At 43.9% G+C, this 13,096-nt stretch overlaps 1 protein-coding gene across 2 annotated transcripts in view; it reads left to right on the forward strand.

Moving 5' to 3' along the window:
• The window catches only part of KIF5A (kinesin family member 5A), a 31,882-nt gene that overhangs the window by 2,493 nt on the left and 16,293 nt on the right, over window positions 1–13,096 (forward strand). Inside the window, exons 1-5 of one of the 2 annotated variants that reach the window (XM_036865332.1) lie at window positions 716–1,130; window positions 11,923–12,010; window positions 12,105–12,178; window positions 12,576–12,680; window positions 12,933–12,981. In XM_036865332.1, coding sequence (XP_036721227.1) covers window positions 1,002–1,130; window positions 11,923–12,010; window positions 12,105–12,178; window positions 12,576–12,680; window positions 12,933–12,981 — 445 coding nt within the window. In that variant the 5' untranslated portion in view covers window positions 716–1,001. Of the gene's footprint in view, window positions 1–715; window positions 1,131–11,922; window positions 12,011–12,104; window positions 12,179–12,575; window positions 12,681–12,932; window positions 12,982–13,096 lie in introns of those variants that run through there. The other variant, XM_036865331.1, reaches the window with a different exon arrangement.

Raw genomic sequence — 13,096 nt, forward strand, 5'->3', positions numbered from 1 at the left:
CGCCATCGCCATCATCACCCCTCCATCACTGCTTTCTGACTCCCTTTCTCTTGCAAAATTACTCTTTCCCACCTCCATCCCAGCCCCAACCTATGAGGCAAAAATGAGAATTTTACCTGCTTTTGAATTCTGATAGGCCAGAATAGGAGTTTTTCTTCCTTCCAACTGGGGATCTATTGTGTATGTTGGGGAGAGAGTAGAGTGCACCTTTGGTTGTAGAAGGGGAAGGGAAGAGCCAGACCTCCCTTGACCCTCCTCTCTGAAAAAGTGGGACCTGGACACCCACCTCAATAGGGGTACAGGCAGCTGCCCTTGAAGGCTGAGTGGGCTGGGAATCTTTGCGAGGGTTGTGGGGAGAGGGGAGGAGAGGTGTGCTCCCAATTTGGAGAGAGGATTGTGATGGGGGTGAAGGATGCCTTGGAATAAAGGAGGTGTAAGCACAATTGACTCTCTTCCCCGGACAGTAGACAGGCCCACCTCGGATCCCTCAGCCCTTCCAGGGGGGTGGAGTCCGAGCGAGGGACAGACGGGTCTGGGATGCAGGGGGTGGGACGCAGTGAGTGACTGGGGTGGGGAAGGGGTGAGGACCAGATAATCTCCGAGGGTTAGGGGTGGGGAGAGGAGGCGAGAAAAGAGCAGAGGTGCCGCGGTTCGGCAGTGGGCGCCGCGGAGTGGCAGCCCCCCGCGAGGGAAGCCCCGCCCCGCTCCTCCATCGCCGCCCCGCCCAGGCCCGCAGCGCCGCGCTGCAGCGCGAGGGGCGGAGAGGCAGAGCGCCGAGAGAGGACCAGACACCCAGGTCGTCCGCATCCTGGTGCCGCAGGAGCGAGGAAGCTCGCCTCGGCCCTGTTCCCCAGCCTTCGTCCAGGCGCCCGCCGCGCCTTTCTGAGCCCCAGAGACCGAGCACCTGTCCTCCGCCAGGGCCTCAGCTGAGCCCCTCTCCCCCGGAGCACATACGACTCCTGCAGCAGAAGAAGTGCCCCAGCCCCACGCCGACGACCACCATGGCCGAGACCAACAACGAATGTAGCATCAAGGTGCTCTGCCGATTTCGGCCCCTAAACCAGGCCGAGATTCTGCGGGGGGACAAGTTCATCCCCATTTTCCAAGGGGACGACAGCGTCGTTATTGGGGTGAGTGCCGCCCCTGGAGGGAATTTCGGAGAGGGGGCGGGAGGCTGAATCTTTTCCCCTGCCGAGCCTCAGCCCCTGCCTGTCTCTGCGCCCTCTCTCCACCGCTCATCCTCCATCCTTTTCGCCGCAGCCCCTCCTCTCCCTGCATCAGGATGCCTGGGTGTGGCCTGGCCAGGCCGACGGCCGAGTCTCTGCAGAGCGAGAGGGGGCTACTTTCCCGTGATCAGGGGACCGGATTCCCCTTTGCTGCTCTCTGCAGCGTCCCCACCCCTAGAGCCAGTCCCATGTTTTTCTGATGTTTTCCTTCTTCCCTAGGGAAAGCGCATCTTCCCTTTGTTATTGGCTCAGATCTCTACCCCCACCTCCCAGGAAGGGGGAGACTAGTGGATGGGCTAGATGAGAGGTGGGCAGTCCAGGGTCTCTGCGGAGGTATAAATGAGAGTGGACTCTAGGATCAAGGCCTCCATCATTCCCTGAAGTAGTTACAGCCTGGACTTGGGGGGAGGGCACAGGTCTGATGAAGGGTTTTCAGAGAAAGAAATATGTTGGTGCCACACCCAGTTTGGTGGGGGAGCCTCTGGGTCCTAAGGAAATGTCTGCCTTTCCCTCCCAGGTACAGTAGGAAGAGGATTTCAGACCCCCCAACTCACCCTAACAAATAAAAATAACCAAACCCTGAGATCCTAACAAGTAGTTGCGTATTCATCCTTTCTCTTGATGATCCAATAAAAAGTAGCAAGCCATCTCCTCTACCTCATCATGACAGCCCCTACCCATGGAAGAGACCTTATTAAGAAGGAGAACTAGTATTTACTGTGTGCTTATTACTCTACATATATTATTTAATCTTCAAAACAACACTCTGAAGAAGGTATTAATATTTCCACTTTACAGATGAGGAAATTGAGGCCCAAAGAAGTTGAATGACTTTCTCAAGGTCACACTGTTAATTCACAGATCTGAACCTAAATCTGTGACTCCAAAGCTCACATCTTTCCTTCTGTATCACATTGCCTCCACGGTTTTCTGTTCTGGACTTTTATCTGTGATGGCCCCAAAGGAATTCCTAAGGAATTCCTCACCTACCCCTCCTTTCCTAGATTGGTTGGGACTGTCAGGCTATGGGGTGAAAAGATCTGGGGTTGAGTCCAATAGGGAGTAGGGCTTAAGGGGTGCTGGGCCAGGAAACTGTAGCCAGTTTGAGAAGGGAGGGGCCCCTATAAGGACCATCCTCAAGGTCAGGGGCACTTCTTAAGTGTCTTTGATCCACAGTGCTTGTCACAGGGCATGCTTGTTAAAGGAATGAAGGAAAAAAGGGGAGGGAGCCTGGGCCTTCTGAATCAGTGAGATTGGGACTTTGAGTACACATGCCTTAGGAAGAGACTTGCTTACATGTCCTGTCCCTAAGGGCCCTAGTCCGTCACCAGGCTCTCTCACCCACACTATGGACTCAAATGGGTGCTTTCGCACTGTGTGTGTGCTTATGTATGTGTGTGTTTGCCACATTGAGAGGGCCCCTTCTTCTCTTTGTCTCAGGGACGTTAGACCTTGCAGTCTGGTCAGTCTGGCCAGGCTAAAATAATGCCTGGATCAACCCTCGGGGCCTCTTCTCTGAATAGTCTGGACAGTGGGCGTTAGCTGTGAGAGTTAGAGCTTGAGGGCCCCTTGAGACATAAAGGCTGAGAAATAGGAGAAAGGTAGTTATGGAGGAGCAAATCCACAAAAGCCTAGCTTCCTTGCTCTAGGTTTTTTAGGTAAATCTGAACCAACTCCTTTAGGCTCTCTGGGCCATCCATCCTGGCATGGTGGGCGCAGAGCATGGGGTGATGTTGGGAGAAGGAGTTGTGTTGATCTGTCCAATTTGCCCAGCTAAATAGGAGAGACATGGTGGAGGTGGGGAGGGAGGAGAGATGAAGAGAGGCCCAGGGCCCCCTGCTAATTCAGATTCTATCTTACTCCACAGCTGTTCCTTCCTTATCTGTTTTGCCTGATATTTGCAGGGCTGTACCTTTGTCTCGCTCTGTATCTTCCCTTGCCCTAGCCCTTCCTGTCAATCTCTCCTGCCAAGATAAGTGCTTATGGGGGGCCATTTTGTCTCAGGCAGCATCCTTGGAGCTGGCCTTCCCAGCCTTTCTATTCATTCCTCATTCCAGAGGATGAGGGCTATAGGAGAAATGATTTTGAGGAGTGCCTTGAGGGTCCCAACAAGGGAAAGAGATCTCCCATTCCCTTTCTTCTCTCTTCCTCTAGCTCCCTTTGGGGACCAGTGTGTGGGAAACTGAGGAATTCATGGAGCAAGCTGCTTCAGGATGTCTGGGAAGGTGAGGGAAGGATGAAGGTGGGAGAGGCTAATCTCTCCAAGCCCAACCCCTGCTCCTTTCTCTGATGGCTCTCCTCTCTGCACTGCGGCTAGCTCTGGGCTACCGAGTCCCTAATGTTTGTGGGCTTTTTCTGCTTGGCAAAATGTAGGAGAATAAGCTGGGAAGACAGCTCTGTGAGCCTTATCCACCCCCCCCCCCATGACTTCTCCCAGGAATCTGGGGGATGGAGCTTTGCCCAAGTTAATGACCTGAGTCATAGTAGAAGGGTGTCTGGGTGACTGTCTGTGTGTGCTATGTACCTTGTTTTGCTCTTTGGGTCACTCAGAATCCACTGTGACTTTTTAAGTGGACCCATTTAAGTGTCTCTCTGCCTTGGTCTTGGTGGGCAGAGTGCCTGCTGTCTGAGCTGTTGCATCTATACCAGACACGGAAGGGATGACAGTAGGGAAACACATAGCCTCTCCGCCCCCCCCCCCAACTTCCTCTGTCTCTCCCCTTCCCTCCCTCCCTCCCTCATTCAAGTATTTACCACATTCTACCTCCCTTAGGTCTCCTGATGGTTAAGTGGGTTCTTACAGAGGCAGAAAAGCAGGGTCACCAAGTACCTCGTTTGGAAAAGCCAGGTTGGGACCTGCAGGATTATTGGAACAGGGTCAGTATTGTTTGAGGTGGCTCAGGATTCCTTTGATGTCTGAAGAGAGGGAGTAGTCTCCCCTTAGCCTTGGGCGAGTCTGTAAAGGAAAATGGAGAGGGGAGGTAATGTTCACTGTGGCCAGTATCTCTCCAGCATTACCATGGCAACAATCCCCAGGGGTGTCACTATGGAAATCAGTCCTGGTGCTCTGAAGTTCAGCCTCTACCAAGTGCTTTAGCAAAGGTTGGAAATGTTGGTCATCTTTGGACCCCTGATCTTAGGCCCTCCCATTAGCTTTAGTCAGCACACACAGTGGAAAACTCCAGAAAGTGCTGGGAAACACAGTTGGACAGGAGACAAGGAAGCTTGGAGTGGGTCAGAGGAGAACAGAGTCCTGGGTTGGGGGACTCTGAAGAGAAGCCCTCTGGAATAGGCACTGAGGAGCGCTTAGACTGCTGTGGGTGGAGACATAGTGGAGCTCAGAGGCATTCCTCGAAGGTGGAGGGTCTCCCTGAGTGTTTCTAACCTAACAGTCTTCTAGTCCCTGACGCTGTACTGAGTCACAGAGTCTTGGGTTATTACCTGGAGGTAGAGATGGTGAGGGAGGCTCCTTGGAGAGGATGGGTGGGAGAACTGCATTCTTCTGAAAAAGGGGTTGAGGTTGCCAAAAGGAAGTGAAGAAGGGCTTTAGCTCTGTCCAGAAACATTTGGAGAAATGCCCACATGGAGGGGGGCGGGTCGGGGAGGGGAAGGAAAAGCCACGACAAGGCTCTGACGCAGTGTTGGCACGTCAGTTCTGGGATCACTTAGGCAGTGTGGGTCTGGAATCAGATTGCTTGGATTTGAAACCTTGCTCTACCATTTCTCAGCTGTTTGACTTTGGGAAAGCTACCTTACCTCTCTGAACCTCAGTTTTTGCATCTATAAAATGTAATAATAATAGTACCTACTTCCTACGACTGATGTGAGCATTAAATGAGATAATGCATATAAACTGCTTAGCACAGTGACAGGCACATAATAAACTCCCAATAAGAGTTAGATGTTATTATCATTTTATATGTGCTGTCTCCCCACAAGCTAGCCTTTGACACAACTGGGCAGTGGTTAACATTTTCCCCTCCTGCTGGTTGTTTCATCCAAACATCCAGGTCCCTAGTATCTTCCTGCTCTCTTCTTCCATCAATATCTGTGTTTCTTCAACAAATATTTACGAAGAGCATCCTGTGGGCCAGGGACTTTTCTTGATGTTGGGGATTTAGAGGGAATCCCTGCCTTCAGGAAACACTTGGTCTACATGGTGATCCAGGCTGAAAAGTGGCCTGGGCAGAGTCCCAGGAGGGGGCATCAGAAATGGCTTTTGCTAACTGTACATACACTTCCCCAGATTCTGATAAGAAATCCCCCACAATGTACTACAGTCTGACTTGGAATAAATATGTGTCATGAAAGATGTAAATAATGGTGATGCTTCCCATGTGAGTAGTCTAGAAGTGGAAAAAGTGGAAAACCACTGGTCTAGTTATTCTCATAAAAAGATCTGACAAAACGAATTCACCATGGCTGTGATCAATAGAAAATTAAAAGATATTTGTACTTCAACAGATATAAAAATCTTAAGAAATGAACTAGATTTGGAACTCAAGGGCTCAACCGAGAGTAGGGAAGTGGTAGAAGGCCTTCCCAGAAACCCTAGAATTGTATCCATGGCTCTCTCTGCTCACGAGATTACTAAGTGCACCCATTTTTAGCTCTTGGATATTTATTATCCTCATGGTTCCAAGAATGCCACCCTTCCTCCCTCTCTGGTCTCTTCCTTCCTCCCAGCCTAGGCTGAGGAAAAGGAGTTCCTCGGGCAATAATTGCCTTCAGCACTTGGAGAGCGCCCTCCATTTCATTGTGTCCACAGCACTCTCTGGAATCCTGTAACTGGGAGTGTTAGAGAGAGAGAGAGTTAATCCCCACGTTCCCAGAAGGGAAGAAGGGAGGGGCGAGGCTGGCTTGAGAGTTATATTTAATCCCCTTTGGCTGCATGCCTGGCTTCAAGAAGCACGGATAGACATCATTGGTGGAGAAGAGGTGAGAGTCACTGGCCTGAGATGGACATGTTTTGTTTGTTTCTATTTCTTGGCCACTGGATGGGAGAAATATTGAGTTAGATTACAATTCAAGAATCAAGGTTCAATTATAGAATAAAACAAAATGAAAGAAGGATATTACCACTTAGAAGGAGAGGCGTCAAGGCCACTTAAAATCTGTTTATTGTAACACTGTATGATCTTATTCTGTGTAATAAGAATTTTATGCTTTTTAATGAAGTGTAATGACGAACGGTGTAGATAAAAAGGGTGAAAAATTCACAGAAGTCCTATGAATAATTCATAAACTCACTCAAACCTTAAAAAAAATCAAGGTAGATTTTTCTTTAATAATTCTAAACATCATCATAATCTGATTACAACACTAATGTATTTTAATTGTTGACAAAGTTAAAAACAAAGAAAAGCACATAGAAGAAACTAAAACTCACTCAAAATCCCACCCCCCAAAAAAATACTGTTAACAATTTGATGTATTTGTTTCCAGTAGTTTTTTCCTGCATATATACATATAATAATTTTAATAAAAGTGTATCATAAACTATATTATTTAGAAACCTATTTTTTCACCAACAAAATATCATGACTATTTCACCATCATTAAATATTTTACATAATTTTATTTATTAAAAAAAACTAAGTTAATTTTTTAATGTCTTACATGCACATGTGACAAAATTCAAATGATATAAAAAGATATACAATGAAAAGTAAGCTTCCTTCCTACTCCTCTTTCCTAGCCACCCAGTTCCCCTTTCAGAAGGCAGCCTTATTGCCAGTTTCTTGTGGATCCTTCTAAAAGAATATCATACATTTACAAGCAAATACATATATACGTGCATGCACTTTTTTTTACACAAATGATAGCATACTATACATATTGTTCTGTACCTTGCTTTTTTTTTACTTAACAGTGAGTCTTGGAGATCCTTCTATATCAGCACAGAAATATCTATCTCATTCTTTTTAGCAACTGTATAATTTGTTGTAGGGATATGCCATAATTTATTTAACCAGGTCTCTATTGATGGATATGGATATTTAGGGTTGTTCTAATCATTTGCTATTACAAACAATTGAACGACCATATGTATATTTAAGGGCCCAGCCAGTGCAATGCATCATCAGACTATTTTTGGCCACTGCATGCACGTGGGATCTTAAGTCCCTGACCAGGGATCGAACCCATGCTCCCTGCAGTGGAAGCATGGAGCCTTAACCACTGGACCACCATGGAAGTCCCATCGTCAAACTATTTTATTTTGGCCACTTTGATAGGTTAAAATGCTAGGTTGTGCATAATTCATATTTTAAGAGCCATTATCACATTTTGTGAAGTGATATTTTATGATAGCACTTACTGAGGTATAATTTACATACAGTGAGTGCACAAATCTTATGCAAACAGCTGGATGAATTTTATAACATATTTTGACACCTATGTGACCACCACCCACACTGAGATCTAGAGCTTTTTTTTTTTTTTTTTAATTTATTTACTTTATTTTTGGCTGCGTTGTGTCTTTGTTGCTGCGTGCAGGCTCTCTCTAGTTGCAGTGTGCAGGGGCTACTCTTCGTTGCAGTGCACGGGCTTCTCATTGAGGTGGCTTCTCTTGTTGCAGAGCACAGGCTCCAGGTGCGCGGGCTTCAGTAGTTGTGGCACGCAGGCTCAGTAGTTGTGGCTCGCAGGCTCTAGAGAGCAGGCTCGGTAGTTGTGGCGCACGGGCTTAGTTGCTCCGCAGCATGTGGGATCTTCCCGGACCAGGGCTCGAACCCATGTCCCTTGCATTGGCAGGCGGATTCTTAACCACTGCGCCACCAGGGAAGTCCCGAGATCTAGAGCATTTTGATTGCCCCTGAAAGCTCCCTTTTGCCCTCTTGCTGTCAATATCACCCCAAGGCAACCGCTACTTTGACTTCTATCACTACAAATAAGTGTTGTTTATTCTTGAACTTTATATAAAAGGAATAATACAGTATGTGCTCTTGAGTTTCAGTTCTTTCACTCAACTCCTTTTTGAGATTTATTGGTGTTCTATTATGACATCATTTTATTTTTTAATTAAAAAAAATTTTTTTGGAGTATAGTTGCTTTACACTGCTGTGTCAGTTTCTGCTGTACAGCAAAGTGAATCAGCCATATGTATCCCCTCTTTTTTGGATTTCCTTTCCATTTAGGTCACCACAGAGCACCGAGTAGAGTTCCCTGTGCTGTACAGTAGGTTCTCAGTAGTTATCTATTTTATACATAGTAGTGTATATATGTATGACATCATTTTAAATAGCAGCAAAGAATAAAATATATGTACATGCCATAGTGTAATCAATTCCTTGTATTAACCAGTCCCCTAAATGTAACTCCTTTCAGTTGTTTTCAATTTCTCATTATTATAAGCAGTGTTGATAATAAACATTCTTGTAGCTAAATATTTGCTACAAATATTTCCCTAGTACAAATTCTTAGGAGTAGAATATCTGGGTCAATGGATATGTACAATCCAAGGCTTTTGATTATGCATTTTTGAATTGCCCCTTAAAAGTATGGATGTACTGTCCTACCAGAAAAGAATGAGCATGATCCTTTTGAAGAAATTATACCCCCTTGAACCCTCATCTACACTGCATATTACAATTAAGTTTTTGTTTTCCAGTTTGATAGGTGAAAAATGATGTTACTGTTTTTTTCTTCAAAAATGTTGATCATCTTTATGTTTATTGAACATTTGTATTTCTTCTTCTGTTGTTAGTACCTAACTCTTGTCCATATTTTTCTGGTTAGTTTTGTCCTTTGTTACTAATTTATGAGAGTTCTTTATGTAGTAAGAATATTAATATCTTTGTTTAAAATTTTTTCTTGTTTAAAAATTATGTATTTTCATTTTGGAATAGTTTTAATCTAAATCAAAAAGAACAACAACAACAAAAAACTCCTAAAATCCCACTGTCCAAGGATAACTACTGTTAACACGTTTTTCTATGCAAGCTATACATATATACATATATATAATTTTTTTACAGACATGGAATAATGCTTCATATACTCTTTTGTGTGTGTTTTTTTATACTGCATACTATTATAAAAACCACCTTTTTCTTAAAATTATTTTGTGCGTACCTTGTCATTACACATTTTTCTGTAACATCACCTATACTATTTTCTTTTTTTAATTTCAAAGCAATACATTGTCATTGTAAAATATTTACATATCACAGAAAAAATGTAGTAAGCATAAGTTCCTGTCATTCTGCTCTCCAGTGATAACCACCATTAACAGATCTATATACAGTCTTCCATATCTTTTTTCTAAGACTATTCTATCCATATGCTTTTTAAAAATGTATAGTCACATTATACAAATTGTTTTTATTTTTTCACATGATCGATCTTGGACATGTCAATATATGTAAACCAAACTTGCTCCTTTTAATGGGGGTAGATTATGGAGGTATCATAACCGATATCTTCTTGATGGATGTTTGAATTGTTTCTAGTTTTTCTTGGATACAAACGGCTGCAGTGAACATCCTTCTACACACATCTTTAAGTGCTTAAGCAAGTGTTATAAAATAAATTCCTAGCATTGAAATCGCTGGGACAGAGTATGACCAGCATGGACATTTAAATATTTAATAGAATTGTCCTCCAGAAAGCCCCTATCAGTTTACAGTACTCCCTTAGTTGTAGAGAGCACCTTCACAACTTCTTTCTCTTTGTGGATTCTGTTTTTTGGGCTTCAGAATCTTTCACCACAGAGAGACCAGATAAATATTCCAGGCAGATATTTATCATAAGCCATATTTAAAAAAAGATTTTTAATGTTAAAAAATATTTATTAGTATAAATAATATTTTCCTTTTTGCAGAGAAGTAAAAAGGAAACAAAATAATACACTATTGTCTCACTCTCTTTGGCATTAATAAAACAAGACAAAACAAAACACTTGTACATGGTTTAAAAATGTAAACTTTCCAGGATGCAAACTGAAAAATGAAAGCCTCCTCTCTCCCAGTTTCTCTCCCCCAAATAACCACTGTTAATACTTTTATATAATTCCTTCTGGAAAAAAATTCTATGTATGTTGATGCAATATTGTAGATATACCTAGACCCACATCTTCAGCTTTAGCCAACTTTTATGATTTCTCTCTTTTTTTTTTTTTGAACCGCAAAGACTGTTTATTTGACACCAATAGCATACATCATAGTAAAAAGGAAACTAGTGATCACAATTTAATGTTGTTTGGGGGATTCTAAGATAAAATAATAAAATAAGTGGTATTAACAGTGGAAAGAAATAGACAAAACTATTACATGCATATGATTTCATACCTGGTAATTCAAAAGACTGAACAAAGAAGCTAATAACATTAATAAGATATTTTATAATGTGATTGGATAGAAAATGAATAAATTGAAGGACCTATTATGTCCCAGGATCCAAAAATACACCTTATAATAAAGTATGACTTCTCTTAATTAGTTAAAACGTGTCTCCCAAACTCTGGTGTCCATAGATCTGAAGGTTTACATATCAGTTGAAGAAAGATGGACTCTAGTAAAATAATTTGACAACTAAGTCATAGTCTCTTTATACTGAATGACGGGAAAACACGACTGAGTAGTTTGTCACTTATGACGGAGAACAAGCATAGTCTCATTTAATCTTACCAGAGATCTTCCCTTTAATATGACTAGATAGCAAATATATTCTGTTTGGCTCCCTGGGTTGTAAATATTTTGTATCTTTAGCATTCTTATCAGCACATGTGATTTATAACATATTACCTGAATTAAACAAAGTACTTGTAGGTCTGAGTGACTTGCTTCACAGTTTCTCTTTACTTAAAGCTGCTTCCCTAAAGGGAGATCTATATTTCTTTTTTTTTTTTAATTATTTATTTATTTATTTATTTTATTTTTTGGCTGCATTGGGTCTTTGTTGCAGTGCGCGGGCTTCTCATTGCAGTGGCTTCTCTTGTTGCGGAGCACGGGCTCTAGGCGCACGGGCTTCAGTAGTTGCGTTTTACGGGCTCTAGAGCGCAGGCTCAGTAGTTGTGGCGCACAGGCTTAGCTCCTCCGTAGCATATGGGATCTTCCCGGACCAGGGATCGAACCTGTGTACCCTGCACTGGCAGGTGGATTCTTAACCACTGTGCCACCAGGGAAGTCAGAGACCTATATTTCTGATTTCATATATTCTTTTCACAAAGAGAGAGCTTGTGTTAATATTTCCACAACAGCTCAGTAGTTCGGTATTTGTGTATTTCATTTACATAATAGGCAACATGCTATACATCTGTCCCTAACTTTGCATCTTTCACTTAATGCATCTTCAACATCTTTTCATATCAGGACATACGGATCTACTGAGGAAGATATTTTTTAACTTAGTGGTAGATTTTTTAATGTTAATTTATTGTTCTTCACTGTCCACAGCCGGTGGCCCTCTTGTCTTTTCCCATTTGGCTTCCCAGGCTAGGGGTCTGGGATGGTGAGTGCTAAGTCATCACACCCAGACTGAGATCCACTCGTGCAGTCTCGCTGTGTGACCCTCCTCAATGACATCCACCCCACAGACACAACTCCTGATGTCAGTACTAAATTTTGCCTCTCTTTAGTTTCCCTCATCCCCATAATTGTCCATGTGTACAGAAGGTTGAAGAACGGATGCCTTTTCAGGTGTTTCTCCTCCCTCACACCTGCCTACTGATGTCTGTCATCTTTTATTTCCATTCCAGGGGAAGCCATATATCTTTGACCGTGTATTCCCCCCAAACACGACTCAGGAGCAAGTTTATCATGCGTGTGCCATGCAGATTGTCAAAGGTAATGAATGTATTTTTAGAATGTATTTTTTTCAGGCTCCTCATTCCCTACCCCACTTCTCTCTACCTGTGCTCTTTCTCTGCCATCTCTTCAGATGTCCTTGCTGGCTACAATGGCACCATTTTTGCTTATGGACAGACATCCTCAGGGAAGACACATACTATGGAGGTGAGGGTTCTGACTTTTATGGGCATGAGGAGCTGGGACTGTTAATAGGAGGCCAAGGAATCTCAGTGGGGAAACATCTAGGAATTGAGGGCTGCCTGGTACAGAGGATGAACGGAGGGCAGCGTTATAGTGGAAGTTTAATGGAATCCCTTCAGCCTGCTGCAGTTCACCCTCCTTTCCACTACTCCAGTTTTCTTCTTTTCACCTGGAAAAGAAGCAGCAATGAAAGTCCAGAGGGCTGCTCAGTTCCCTCCTCCTTTCACTAAAAGGTAGTGACCATCCCCTAAGTTAGGATAGTCTTCTTAGCAGCTGTTACCTCTGTGTTCATCTGCATACCTCCGAGTTGTCTGATTCCTCCTGAGCCCCAGCCTCATTCCAGAATACCCTTACTCCCCAGGGAAAGCTGCATGACCCCCAGCTGATGGGAATCATTCCTCGAATTGCCCAAGACATCTTCAACCACATCTACTCCATGGATGAGAACCTTGAGTTCCACATCAAGGTGATCAGGGCATGACTGCTGGGCATTCTCTTATGAGACTGGGAGGGGAGGATCTAGTATGAGCCCACTGAGATCCTGGCGCCCCAACTTATTCTCCACCGTGGTTACCTAAGTTCTTCTCTGCCAACATAGTCTCTTCTGCCTTTTCCCTCCCACCACCACCATTTGAGTGGGTCGCATTAGCCTGAGATCCCTGGATCAGATTTAAGATAGGCCCTCTTCACTTCATACTTCTCCTTTCTCCCCAACCAGGTTTCCTACTTTGAGATTTACCTGGACAAAATCCGTGACCTTCTGGATAGTGAGTGGTGTTTAACCCCAGTGGGTGGGTAGGGGTGAGGAGGGCAAGGAAGAGAAAGATCACATTGCTTTTGGGCTCTTGGGTTTTGGTACTGTTTGGTGAGTGATGCAGCAGG

This window comes from Balaenoptera musculus, chromosome 10 (assembly GCF_009873245.2).
Source record: "Balaenoptera musculus isolate JJ_BM4_2016_0621 chromosome 10, mBalMus1.pri.v3, whole genome shotgun sequence".
NCBI classification, from domain to species: domain Eukaryota; kingdom Metazoa; phylum Chordata; class Mammalia; order Artiodactyla; family Balaenopteridae; genus Balaenoptera; species Balaenoptera musculus.